This window comes from Oratosquilla oratoria, chromosome 42 (assembly GCF_046742065.1).
Source record: "Oratosquilla oratoria isolate Oo_2021 chromosome 42, ASM4674206v1, whole genome shotgun sequence".
NCBI classification, from domain to species: Eukaryota; Metazoa; Arthropoda; class Malacostraca; order Stomatopoda; family Squillidae; genus Oratosquilla; species Oratosquilla oratoria.
The window spans coordinates 9,270,243-9,284,369 of NC_134818.1; the positions used below are offsets into that span (position 1 = coordinate 9,270,243).

General features: G+C 40.1%; 1 protein-coding gene across 2 annotated transcripts in view; it reads right to left on the bottom strand.

The window, feature by feature from the left end:
• The window catches only part of Syx6 (Syntaxin 6), a 71,835-nt gene that overhangs the window by 5,222 nt on the left and 52,486 nt on the right, over window positions 1–14,127 (bottom strand). For both annotated transcript variants that reach the window (XM_076179121.1, XM_076179120.1), the window contains exons 3-7: window positions 8,829–8,923; window positions 8,042–8,098; window positions 7,650–7,784; window positions 6,527–6,633; window positions 2,325–2,419 (exon numbers count right to left, since the gene is read on the bottom strand). In XM_076179121.1, coding sequence (XP_076035236.1) covers window positions 2,325–2,419; window positions 6,527–6,633; window positions 7,650–7,784; window positions 8,042–8,098; window positions 8,829–8,923 — 489 coding nt within the window. The remainder of the gene's footprint in view (window positions 1–2,324; window positions 2,420–6,526; window positions 6,634–7,649; window positions 7,785–8,041; window positions 8,099–8,828; window positions 8,924–14,127) is intronic.

Here is a 14,127-nt window from a genome sequence, read left to right on the forward strand (position 1 = left end):
CATAATTCTGTAGATGGTTAGTAGATCTCCTCTTTCTCTTCTTTGTTCCAGGGTTGGTAGTTCGAGTTTGGCCAATCTTTGTTCATATGTCAATTTGGAGAGTGCCGGTGCCATCATTGTCATTGCTCTTTGAATTCTTTCTAATTTCTTTATATGCTTTTTAGTACAGGGTGTCCATAGTGTTGCAGTGTACTCCAATCTTAGTCTTATCAATGTAACTAATATTTTCTTTACCATTTCTTCATCCAAGTAGTCAAAGGGCACTTTCATTGATCTTAGTAAGTTGAATGTTTTTCCGACTATTTTGTTGATATGTGTCTGGTGCCATGTCTTTGCTGATAATTACTCCTAGGTCCCTTTCAGAGTTTACTTTTTTAACTTTCTTTGTACCAATTTTATATCATCCCGATATTCTATTTTTACTTTTTCCAAATTCCATTATACTACATTTCTTGATGTTGAAGTTCCCTTCACACTTTTGACTCCATTTCCAGACTTTGTCCAGGTCAATTTGTAGTGATTCACAATCTTCCTCTGTACTTACTTTCTTCAATAATTTTGCATCTTCTGCAAAGAAGTTCATATAATATTCCATAACTTCATCCATATCATTTATATATATGGCATACATTATTGGAGCCAATACAGAACCTGGCAGGACTCCATTTATCATCTCTTCCCAGGTCAAGTTCTTCTCTCTAAGTACCACTCTCATTTTTCTCCTGTTCAAGAAATCTTCCATCCATTCCAATAACTTTCCTTGTACTCCACCTATTGTTTCAATTTTTCTTAATAGCTTTTTGTGTGGTAATTTATCAAATTATTTTTGTAAATCTAAGAGGGCACAATCTGCCCATCCATCCCTTTCTTGCATTATTTCTATTAGTCTCGAGTAAAAGCAAATCAAGTTTGTGGCACATGATTTTCCACGTCTAAATCCAAATTGTTTTGGATTTAGTATATTATTCTTTTCCAACTGTTTAATCCAATTACTTTTAATAACTTTTTTGCATATTTTGCTATTGCACTTGTAAGGGAGACTGGTCTATAGTTGGTTGGATTTTCCTTGTCCCCTCCTTTGTGTATTGGTACAATATCTGCATGGGGCTGTTTATGTGTCACTAGCTCATTCATTTCTGGATGATGCCTCTTGAGGGAGTACTCATGGCACAGGACTGAAGAACACATTCTTCTTCTCAAATTTGTAAAATCCAGAAGGACAAGGTTCCTGGTTTTTAGATACGAGCCAGAGCAAAGAATTAGGTATAGCACTATTGGAGGTGTGAGAAAAGATATCATTCACATCCTTGTTAGTAATCATTGACAAATCTTACAGTGTGTAAAGTTTACTGGGGTGTTGATTACAGATGTTGTCACTGGACAAAAATGTTAACAGTATAACAGAAGGGATAGGAGAATATGATGAAAGTCTAATCCACCTGAGCCTAAAATATGCAGTGGTGGTATAGTTATCTAACAAAAAGAAAGCTATAAAAAAAAAATTAAGGACTCTAGAGGACAATGACTAGGATGATTCTATCAGAGAAGAAATATGAAGTAAGACTGGAAAAAACTGGAGTTGCATACACTGAAAGAATGATGAGGAGATACGATAGCATTGTTTTTTCTAAGTAGAGGAAGGAACAGAAACATTTGACTGATGATCTGTTAGTATGGGATGAAAAAACATAGCAAAAAGTTGAAAAGGAGATGGAAACCTGAAGGATGTGAGGAAGTAGAGAGTTCCACAGAGAAGCATTAATTTTCCCCTTTACAAGGGAGGTAGCCATTCCCATACACTCCACTCCCATTCACCATCCCTCCCTCCCTCCCTATTTTCTTGGCTCCTGGATGATAGGCCATCCCTGCATCTCACCCATTGCCCTGGGACAGAAGCAATACAGCAAGACACAGCACATCCACAGCAAGGCTGCTTCATTTAATCGACAACCCCCCTCTCCATCCCCTCATGCAGAAAAAAAGAAGTGGGGAGAAATCCCTTTGGGCTGCATCAAAATATCATTCACACATAACCACTCCCTAACGCTCCCATCCCACACCCACTCCCTTCCATGCATCACAGCATCATCCATACACTCATCCCTATCTTCTGTCTTCTCCCTTCCTCAACAGACATGCCCCTTTTACCCCATCCATCCATCTCATCCTTGGTCACCCCCTTCATGTTCACTCTATCCACCTCTGCCTCCCACACTTCTTTTATATCTTTCTTTATTTATTCTTGTATATAACAATTTGGTAAATACAACCATGCAAAACTAATGCTCACAATCTTCACATAAAATAATGTTTTTCCTACTTACCATTTGTAAGGTGCATAACTTTGGCTACCTTGTTGAGCGTGTTTTCCATTTTACTCTGTGTGTTTTCCATCTCATGCCCAAAATCATCTAACATCCTGAAAAGGAAAAAAATATATATATAAATATAAGTTCACCATATATCCAGAGAAGAAGAAGAAAAAAAAAAATCTACACACAAGAGGATGGGGGGGGGGGGGTTGTGTGTGGATATTTTGACAGGATGGAGAGGGAGGGTTGCCATGTAAGTTAAGTGGCCTTGCTATGATGTGCTGAGTCTTGCTGCACTGCTTCTAACCCAGGCAGTGGGCAGGAGACAGGGATGCTTCTTTATCCACGAGGCGCTAAGATGAGAGGGAAACAAGGGTGGTGGATGGGAGAAGAATGGGTGGGAGTCAGTGAGTGCCTTTGACTTGGCCTCCCTTATAAGGGGGATGATGATTATGACATTTCCTAGGCTCTCTGACAAAACAGTCGTCTCTCCCTGAGGAACACCATGACTGGAACAGGAATTTCCCATAAATCCCTTATACAGTATATATTGCTTTGTTGGCATGCATCACTGTAAACAATGCAGTCTTCCATAATATGTTGAATAGTATGGGGTGATGTGTTACATTCTGGACAGATATCCACAATACAATCATCCATCTGCCTCTGGTAATTTAGAAGGGCTGGATGGTGGCCACACCAAACCCTGGCCAGGTGGACTCTGTCCTCTCTCTTGAGAGAAGATTCAGAAGGATGGATGTCAGGAGGTCTGGCATGAAGTAGTGTGTTGTCTTTCAGTCCGTTGATGGAGCAATGAGCAATATGATTATGGATATGCTTCTGGAGGTGGGTATCTGGTGGTTGTGGAGGAAGAGAAGAGCCTATCTGTGTGTGATAGAAGCCCTTGGTATATAGACATACAAGAAAACATTCATAAACTCAGGGTTTTGGGGGGGAAAGTAGTTGAAAGGAGTACATCACCCACTCTGAAGTGGTCTACAAGGTATGTATGGTGTACCTGTGCCTCAAGGAAAAGTGAAGAAAATATTTCTTTACATTAATGTAAAAATAATGTCTTCAATGAAAATATCTATCTATACATTCCCCCTTTAATGGGAAAATGGCCAAAGTCAAAAGGCATATACCTCCACCTATTCCACTCCCATCCACCACCCTTTCCTCCTCCTCATCTTAGCTCCTCATGGCTGACGGGTCATCCCTGTATCCTGCCCACTACCCTGGGTCAGAAGCAATGCAGCAAGACACAGCACATCCACAACAAGGCTGCTTCACTTAATCAATGACCCCCTCTGTGCCCTTTCATGCAGAAAAATACATATATACATATCCCATGGGCTTTTTCCCCCCTTACAAGGGAGGTAGCCAAAGTCAAAGACTAAATCCACTCCCACCCATTTCACCCCCACATACTTCACTCATATTCACCATCCCTCCCTCCCTCCCTCTTTTCTTGGCTCCTCCTTGATGACGGGTCATCCATGCATCTTGCCTATTACCCTGGGTTAGAAGCAATACAGCAAGACACAGCATATCCACAACAAGGCCACTTCATTTAATCGCTGACACCCCTCTCCATCCTTTCATCCAGAAAAAGATAAGACAGGGAGAAATTCCTTAAGGCTGCGTCAAAATATCATTCACAATATACTCCCTCACCACCCCATCCCCCACCCACTCCCTTCCAGGCATCACAGCATCATCCATACACAACCATTCTCAATTCACCTCTATCTTCTTCCTCCCTTCCTTCCCCAGCAAACATCCCCCTCTTTCCCAATGCCCCTTTTACCTCATCCATCCATCTCATCCTTGGTTGTTCTCTCATGTTCAATCCCTCCACCTCTGCCTTCCACACCTCTTACCAATCTCTCTTCATTCTATCCATGCATTCAAAACATCCCAATACTCTTACATCAACCCTATCTCCCAACTTCTTTTCCACCCCCATTCTCCTCCTCACCTCTTCATTTCTCACTCTATCCAGCCTAGTAACCCCTACCATACTTCTCAGGCATTTCATCTCAAACACATTTAAACTCTTCCTCTCTTATGTTCCATGTTTCTGCCCCATACAGTGCTGTTGGTACAATCACTCATTCATACAATCTCCTCACAGCATCCATTCCCAAATGTCTATTTCTCATTACACTTTTTAATCCCACAAGGCATTTAATTCCTTCTCTCATTCTACACTCTACCTTCACCTCCACTCCTCCCTTTCTTGTCACATTCACCCCAAGCTATCCATTTCTTCCCGTCTTTCTCCCTTATTACTCACTTCCAATTTACTGCCATCCTCTTCCCTTGTACATCTCATCACCTTACTTTTACCCACATCTATCTTCAACTTTCTTCTTTCACACATCTTCCCAAAAACTGTCACTAACTTCCTCAATCCCTCCTCTGATCCTGCTACAAGCACAGTGTTGTCAGCAAACAACTGGCAAAAAAATAAATGGGGAAAAATCCTTTTGGGCTGCATTAAACATCATTCACACATAACCACTCCCCAACCACCCCATTCCCCGCCCACTCCCTTGCATCACAGTATCATCGATACACAACCATTCTCCACTCACCCCTATTTTCTGCCTTCTCCCATACCTATTTAACAGACATTCCCCTCCTGTTCAATGCCCCTTTCATCCATCCATCTCATCCTCGGTTGCCCCCTCGTGTTCACTTCTCTTAGGTTCTTTTAATACGCATGGGTGTGGTACAGATGAGAGTAAAAAGGATGAGAAGGAAGAGGAATGTGTTGGCACTGTGTGAAACTATGTTGAAAGGGAGTTTGAGTTTGGGAGTGTAGTGGGGAGGTTGTCAGGAGTTAGGAGAGGGCAAGGGAGGGAAGGGGTGGCTATACTAGTAAGTGAAGAGATAGGTGGAGTGGAAATAGGTTTCTTCAAGATTAATGTGGATGAAGTTGAAACTGAGAAGGGAAATGTGGGTCTTTGTAAGTGTATATGGGCCTGGTAGTGAGAAGAGTGTAGAGGAAAAGGAGGCTGTTTGGATAGATTGAAGTGAATGCATAGAGAGTTTTGGGAGAAATGTCAATGTAGTGGTATTGGGAGATCTCAATGCTAGAGAAGAGGATGAACCAGTAGATGGAATGGTTGGAAAGTGTGGAGAGTTGATGGTGGAAATGTTTTGAGAGTTGATGATAGCTAACACAGTGTTTAAGAAGAAAGTTAAGCATAATTACATAGGGGAGAAGGTAGTGGATGGAAGGGTAGTTGGTAAGGCTTTAATGGACTATGTAGTGGTATCCATAAATAAATAAATAAAAATAACTTTCATTCAATAAGCAATATATGGCACTATTTTACCTTACCTCACATGGCCCCATAAATAGTAACTTAACAACTTTGACTTGCATCAGATATATGCATACATACATACATATACCAAGGCTTTTTCCCCCTTACTAGGGAGGTAGCCAAAAAGGAAAAGGCATAAAATCTTTCCCACCCATTCCATCCCTGAATACACTCCACACCCCTCCACCCTCCCTCCCATCTTAGCACCTCCTAGATGACGGGTCATCCCTGCACCTTGTCCACTGCCCTGGGTCAGAAGCAGTGTCGCAAGACACAGCACATCCACAGCAAGGCCGCTTCATTAAATCGGCGACCCCCCCTCTCCGTCCCCCCCATATAAGGAGATGACGGGGAGAAATCCCTTCGGGCTGCGTCAAAATTTTGCTCTCACACACTACCTCACCCCCAATCCCCATCCATTCCACCTCATGCATCACAACATCTTCCATATACAACCATTCTCCATTCATCCCTGTCATCTGTCCTCTCCCATCATTCCTCAACAGATATTCCCCTCTTCCCCAAAGCCCCCTTCACCCCATCCATCCATCTCATCCTAGGACGTCCCCTCATGTTCACTCCCTCCACATCTGCCTTCCATACCTCCTTTACTAGTCTTTCTTCATTCATTCTTTCCATGTGTCCAAACCATACTAATACTCTTTCATCAACCCTATATGCAAAGTTGTTAAAAATAAGTAAAGTAAAAATAGCTTACATTAGGGTATACTGTATTATTATGGTCTAGAACTCTAAAGTAAAAAAAGAAATATATATATATATATATTTCTATGGGTACCTGATGCAGGGTTAAGAGATTAACTGCCTTACAATGTAAAGATGCATATACTCATATAGATATGTAACCCTACTTACACAGCCTGTTCATCAATTTCACTACCTATATGGCGTGACATAGTTTTAAGGGTTCCCATGGATGTTGCAATCTGGTCCAAGTGCTCATCTTGTTGACCCATTATCATCTGCAATATAATTTAATTATTTATTTGTTCAGACATATTTATCATTTAACTCAAGTTTTTTCTTTTTCCCAAAACCAAATATAACATGAAAGTCTAAAGTAATTTCTGCAATAAATTCTAACTATAAATATAATCCAACATCAAATTACTATACTAATTAGAAATTGGTAATTCCATGCTCACATAAACCTACCATCTAATAAGGATCAAAGAGAGTGAGCATAATATTTCAACAGGGTTAACCAGCACTTCTTTTTCTTGAGAGACATAGAGGGTGGAAGGAGGGAGCGACGGGTGGTGAATGGGAGTGGAGTGGGTGGGGATGAAATGAGTGGGAGTGGAATTATGTCTTTTGACTTTGGCTACTTTGACTTTGACCCAGGGCGGTGGGCAAGGTGCAGGGAAGACCCGTCATCCAGGAGGTGCTCAGATGAGAGGGAGGGTGGGAGGGGTGTGGAGTGTATTTAGGGATGAAATGGGTGGGAGTGTTTTTATGCCTTTCCCTTTTTGGCTACCTCCCTTGAAAGGGGGAAAAAGCCTTGGTATATGTATGTATGTATGACTTTGGCTACTTCCCTTGTGGGGATTATTCTCCAATAATAAAAGACTGCTGCATAATTTTGGTCCTTGTAATATTGTCAGTCTAAAACTTATGTTTTCAAAACCTCCTATGAATTTGAAAAAAAAGAGGGACCTTGATTGTGGTATTCAAATAACTGAAGGGAGTGGACAATATTGAATTTCTAGATTTTAAATAGATGGGTATCATGAGGTCATGGGAACAAGTTGAAAAAGACCACAGTGTCTGAAGACTTTCTGGCAAGCAGACAACATGTATTGCAAATTAAACATATCTTTAAAACCAAAAAGCTTCAAGATGCATGGTATAGTAAACATGAGGGTTCAATACATGCAAATCAAAACATAATTTGAAAGGCTGAGGGTAAGAGTTAAGCATTTATGAGGCATGTAATAAGCAAGTCATCTGACATTAAAAAAAAACTACAAGAACTTGCCTGTTGTTGTGCCAGTGTGCGTTCAATGAATTCATTGTTGGGGCTGTCAGCTTCATTGACCAAGCGACTGTAGCGTGTGGACCCATGAGTTACAACTTGTGGCATCTTTAGTGGAGAATTATCTTCCAAAACAGGCTGTCAGGTTGGGAAAGAAACCAATTTAACACAGGCAAATAATATGTATACCCCTAACATGGTAAAAGACTAAGACATTGTAAAAAGGAAATAAAATATAAATTGCTCAACCACATTACCATAAATGAAGACCAACTATAAATTAATTTTCATGAATCATTATCGACACTTAAAACTGTGCAGCACACACCAAAGAATACATATCTTCATATTTCTCATTTACAAATTCATTAACATAAAAAAAACATTGTCTTTACCTGTCTTGCAGTTACGTCTCTATCCTTCTTTGTCAGGTTAAGGCGCTCTTTCATAGACTGGAAAAAGTATGTACATATTAGAATAAAATTACCATAAATCCAAACGACATCTGGAAGTTTTATTGACAAATCAAATATGCAATATCTGTGGAAGTTTGGGGGTACCAACTCCCCATCTGACTTCTTAGGATCCTGATTAATAATATAAAGAAATTTGTGGTTCTTTATATGATAGTATACATTTATGAAAATGACTGATCTGTGAATCAAAACTGTTGCTACCTAGTGTATAATATGCATTACAATCACATGACTACACCCATGCCCGTTATAATTACAAAAAAATTTGTTTTGGGTTTCACCGACTGGAAATCCAGAGCCCCCAACTCCACACCATTTAAGGTCACCATCCAGTACTAGGAGGGTTCTAGTATAGAATAGGCCTGGCTACAAAAAACAAACTGCCCCAGATGTAACCATTACACAGAGGGCACTGAACACCTCATTTTACACTGCCTTGTGATAACCAAACAGCAATACAATATTTCTTTGTCGAGTGATTTTGGGCCAATCCATTAGTTGTTGCTGCTTACCTGGAAGCTGTAGGTTTCCTGCAAGAGAGACCTGGGGCAACAGATTGACTGATTGATCATCACGTACAATATTTACGTCACCTTAAACATCAATATCACTACAGCAATGACAAAGAAATCCTGAGTATTAACTATATCTTGTATATTCAATTAACTATTGATAACTATTCATTTGAATGTGACAGTGAACCTACCTTAACTTCCTGTTTGGTGTGTTCAATAAAATTCCTCCTGGATTCAAGCTCAGCTGTGTCGATCTTAAACTTCTTTGGGTTCTTCTCGACAATACGTGCACAATCAACATTAAGGAAAACTAAGAAAGCATAGACAAATGCTGCAGCAGCAACATACAAGGATATCTCCATCTCCAATTGATGGAGAAGTTGGTGAAGAAGATGAGGACTTTCCCATGAAGGTGGAGAATCCATAACGAAGATGACAAAACGAATGGTGACAAATGATGAGGTAGTTGTTTGGAGTTTAATAAACAACTTGTGTTAAGTAAAGTATGTAAACCTTTGAAAGTTTGAAGTATTCTCTGCTTGTTTATGATTTGTGCAATGGGTCTTGGTGGAATATGAATTCTATATTTACAACTTCTTTTAATTTTTGCCAACTTTCTTATTTGAAAATGAAACTTTTGTGTAACTCTTGAGACTATGCAATAACCAGAGTATTGCTGGTGCAAACTCAATGGACATGAGGTGATGAGGGACATTAGGATCAGAACTACAATGAGAAAATGCTAATCTATGAGAGAAGTACAGATTTTTACTTAGCATTGGTGTAAAAACTGAATACTGTATTCTGTGTATAAAAATAATGTCAAGAAAACAATTCAGTTCTAACTGATGGACAAACATGGGTTACAAAATGGAACTTTCTTCAGTACCACTGGAACAGCTGCATATCCACAAACATAATTGACAATAAGCCGACCTTACTGCCATATGTTTCCAGTTCAACAAAAGCATTGAATACTCAGGCAAAGCATATATCACGTGGTTATGAACTATGACGGCAGGTTTCTGCAAGACACTGAGATAACTTGCGCGAATGTCCACATTAAGCGAGGCATGGCTGTTTCTGGGTACAAGATGTCTTGTATTCAAATGAATGTAAAGGCACAAATGTGTGCTCTATTGATAGGCACATTACTCTATTACTCAAACAGCTACATAATTCAACTGTTTGATAAAGCAAGTGACTTCTGTTTCAATTTGCTAAAGGTGGTCTCATTGCTGTAAAGAAAAAAAATATATAATTCTAATAAGTAATACCTCTTGGTAAAGTAACAAGTGATTGTAAATGGTCAAGTATATAAAACTTATAGGCACAACAAATTACTTCATTTCAGGCACTTGTGCACATGATGAAGACTTCATGACAATTGTAGTATGAATGTGTAGCCGACATTAAATTTGAGGTTCAACCTACATAGCAGTAATATACATCTAGAACTGTTCCAGTGCAATACATCTCATGCTGAGAGAGAAAAAAAAAAAAATTATATATATATATATATATAACTCAACTTCAATGCATTTAATTACAAGTACTTTCGCTTTTCAATGTTCTATCTACCTACTGACACATGGCTACAGCCATTCATGTAGCTCATTGTAATTTTTTTTCCATTTTATTTTGCTTATCATATTACTGAATAGTCATTCTTTTCAAACATTCCTTCCTTTCAGGCTGTATGATTTCAGTCATATGTGCTGTAAATATTTATTTTGGTTGCCACCGCGCTGATTTTTCAATTGTAGAGAACACATGTATACAGCACATACATGTATACACCCTTGTAGATTGTGTGTGTGTGTGTGTGTGTGTGTTGTGTGTGTGTGTGAGAGAGAGAGAGAGAGATTCACCATGGTGTTGGACTCGTGATCGACAGTTATTAACCTCCCAGATGAGAGCTCAGATCTCGTATGACCGATCTATGGGTAATACTGTAACCTTATACGCATACACATACCTAACTCCCCGCCCACGAGAGTCGGAGTAACAACCTGCAGCGCAGCGATACTGAAATTATTTCAGTCCTGGGCGGGATTCGAACCCGGACCGCCGGTGGCAGGCGAGAACTCTAACCACAGCGCCACGAGGTAGGTAGGTAGGTAGGTAGGTGTGTGTGTGTGTGTGTGTGTGTGTGTGTGTGTGTGTGTGTGTGTGTGTGTGTGTGTGTGTGTGTGTGTGTGTGTGTGTGTGTGTGTGTGTGTGTGTGTGTGTGTGTGTGTGTGTTACGTATGAACTGGGTGGTATGATGCGTCTAGTGCTTTAGCTTTAGAAGTTGCATGCCTGCTTCTTCAAAATCTCGCTTTCAGCTTTGGCAGCTGGCTAGCTCTCTTCGGAAGGCAAAAAGTAAAGCAGAGTACACAAGTCTTTTCCTGCCAACACATAACCTCTCTACCATCAAGACTCGCTGAGCCTCCTCGCGGCAACCCTGGATATCGAATTCCTTGCGGGCTCAGGCTGAACAGCAAGGGATCTCTAAGCAGCAAGGGGCCCCAGAGGTAAGAAGGCTTCTGCTGTCTACCATCTTCTGCCCCACTGCCTTGTGGCTTAGACATGGAAGTCGTATGGCTAAGGGAGATAACCCCATATAATCCTGCATCTGGACTGCACCAGTCGTCCTAAAAAATTTCCATGCCACTAGGTTTCGTACAGAACCGGTTGGTGGATTGTGGACTGTGCAACTTCCCTCCACCCTAATCATCATTGTACAAGTTTCATCCCATGTATTTTAGCCATCATATCACCATCACTTCTCTAAATGTGTGTGTGCGTGTGTGTATGTGTGTGTAGGCAAACATTATACTACAAGACTGCACCAACAAATACGTGACCTAGAAATCATTGGTCACAGGAGTATTTCTTAGGAGATCATCATTCAACTTGTGACAGCCAGTGCCTGCGGAAAATATCACGTACGTGACAAAGCCTATCCCCAGACTTTTGGCGTCGTTGCGCTTCTAGGCGTCACATCAAAAGCCAAGTTTAGGACGCGTGACCTTGTGGTCATGTTTTTACAACGCTGAGACGAAGATCGTCTTTGCGATTTCCATGATTTACAAAGACCAATGACGCAGTCAACTTTAGGAAAAAAGTCAATATGAAGAAGAAACAAAAACGAAAATAACTTAATGGACGTTATAAATTACTCGTTTATTTAGGTGAAATTTTAAACACTTCGAACACATCGTTTTGGCGGGAAACTTATTCTAAGCAACGACGACTCGCCTGATTGTTCTTCCCTGTTTTATCTAACTACAAGTGCTTCTCATCAATCAAAGAATAATTCTCCATTTCACCTCCTGGTCACGTAAATCCTTGACATTTCATATATGACATACGACAACATATCACATGTACAAAACTCAACAGTAACATTGTGACAAATGCTTAAAGATGGCGTCATTACTCCTGACCTTGTACCTCAATGTAGATGTACTGACAATCAGCACTGTATTTAGATATTGTGAAAATATTTCTATTATCTTGTGGCGCTATCTTTTATCTGACCAGGATGTCTTAAACTTGTTTGCGAACTTTGAAATCTGCTACAAGGATGACTGTCATAACACCTCAACATCCATTCCAAGAGGAAGAAGGAGTAGGAGGAGAAGAACTGTCATAATACCTCAACATTAATCCCAAGAGAAGAAGAAAGAGAAAGAGAAGAGGAAGAGGAAGGTGAAGGAGGCGAAGGAGAAGAAGAATGTGAAGGAGAAGGCGAAAGGGAAGAAGAAAAATGCGAAGGAGATGAAGAAGAAGGCGGAGGAGGAGAAGAAAGAGAAGAAGAAAAAGGAGAAGAAGGCGGAGAAGGAGAAGAAGGCAAAGGAGAGGGAAAAGAAGAGGGCGAGGAAGAAGGATAGGAAAAAAATTCTTTGACAACGTATGTTGTGTCGTCTTAGCACTTGACAATATAAAAAAAAAAATAATAAAAGTACAAATTCCTCATGAACGGTCTTCTGTCAATTTATGTTCCCAAGAGTATCAAGAGAGAACAAATTTTCAGGTATATATGAACTAAAGATAAAATAAAAGATAAATAAAAATTGCTTACAACAGATGTGAACAAAGTGTATAATTCATTTTCGTAAGAATTATACCACGTTCAAACTACAGTCCTCACAGTTCTATTCTTCTATTGTCACATCGCTTTCTAAATGCCGAACAAAACTGAGTTCTTTGACCACTAACGTGAGTTCTTCATTTAAAGCGAGACATTTATCATTGTTTAACGCTAATGCAGAATTCCCTTATATTTTCCAAGTTTATCTCCATGAAGTAAATATGACAAAATACAATGTCGTTGTTCATTAAAATGTCAACTTCTTTGCTTCAAGTAATTACAGAAAATAATAATAATAATATCTGGGATTTGATTTGATTTAATTTCATGGCTGCATATGCAACTTGAAATAATCTACTATAACGAAATAAACTGATTAATATTTCAGAAATCTTGTTAATTTGTTTCCTCCTTTGGTAATCTCCGTCTTAGGTATCGACAAAAACAGCTAGTCATTTTTTGTCCATTCAATTCAAAATGAAAAAAGATAAAGAAAATAAATATCCAATTCAATTCGTTCGTTAAAAAAAGAAATGCTCAATTCAAATAAATTCAAATTTACATATCTTTTGTTTTAATTCCATTTTTAGCTTCCCAATAACGGTCTGTGCAAGGATAGACACGGGACTGAAAGAAGTATCGGTCGATCCCGACCCCATTCTGTCTCTTCATCTGGAATGTTCAGAACCCAAACCCGGAAGGATGATTCTTCGGAGGGAACTTGGATGGCGGCACACAACGACCAAGCCAATTGCAAAATATGATTTGTCGCACCGCCCTCCTCCTCTCTCTAAGCCTCCACTTCCTTTTCCTCCTCCTCTTCCTCCTCCAACACTAACGCTATCAGCAGCAGCAACACTACCAACAACAACAACACAATGTACCCATTCTCCTTTACAAATGCACTTGTCCGTTTTCCGAGTAAGCTTCTGGCGTCTTGTACACTCATTTCCCTACAGACACACAGACAGACAGACACGTCGTCATCCCAGCCAGACCCAAAGACCTGTTGGAGGCAATCCAACCTATCATACATTCACTTTCCACTCCGTTCTCTCACGGATCGGCATTTCGCGCTCATGATTTCTGGAGGAGGAGGAGGAGGAGGAGGAAGAGGAAGGGGGGGTGAGGAAAAGGAGGGAGGGAAGGGAAATAAAATGTTAGGAGGAAGAGAAGGACGAGAAGGAAAAGAAGAAGAGAACGAGGAAGAGGGGAAAAAACCTCAGAAGGGGCAAGAGGACGAAAACGAGAAGGAAGAGGATGTCAACATATGCCATTACTTGTTAATTTTTTTTTTTTATCAAGAATCAACCCTAAGTTTATACACTGTTAGCGAAGTAGTATTTCTCGGCACTTCCTTCCCTGGGACTTGGAATCCCTCCACACCTTCCCTTTCTGGGGATTTATCAAGC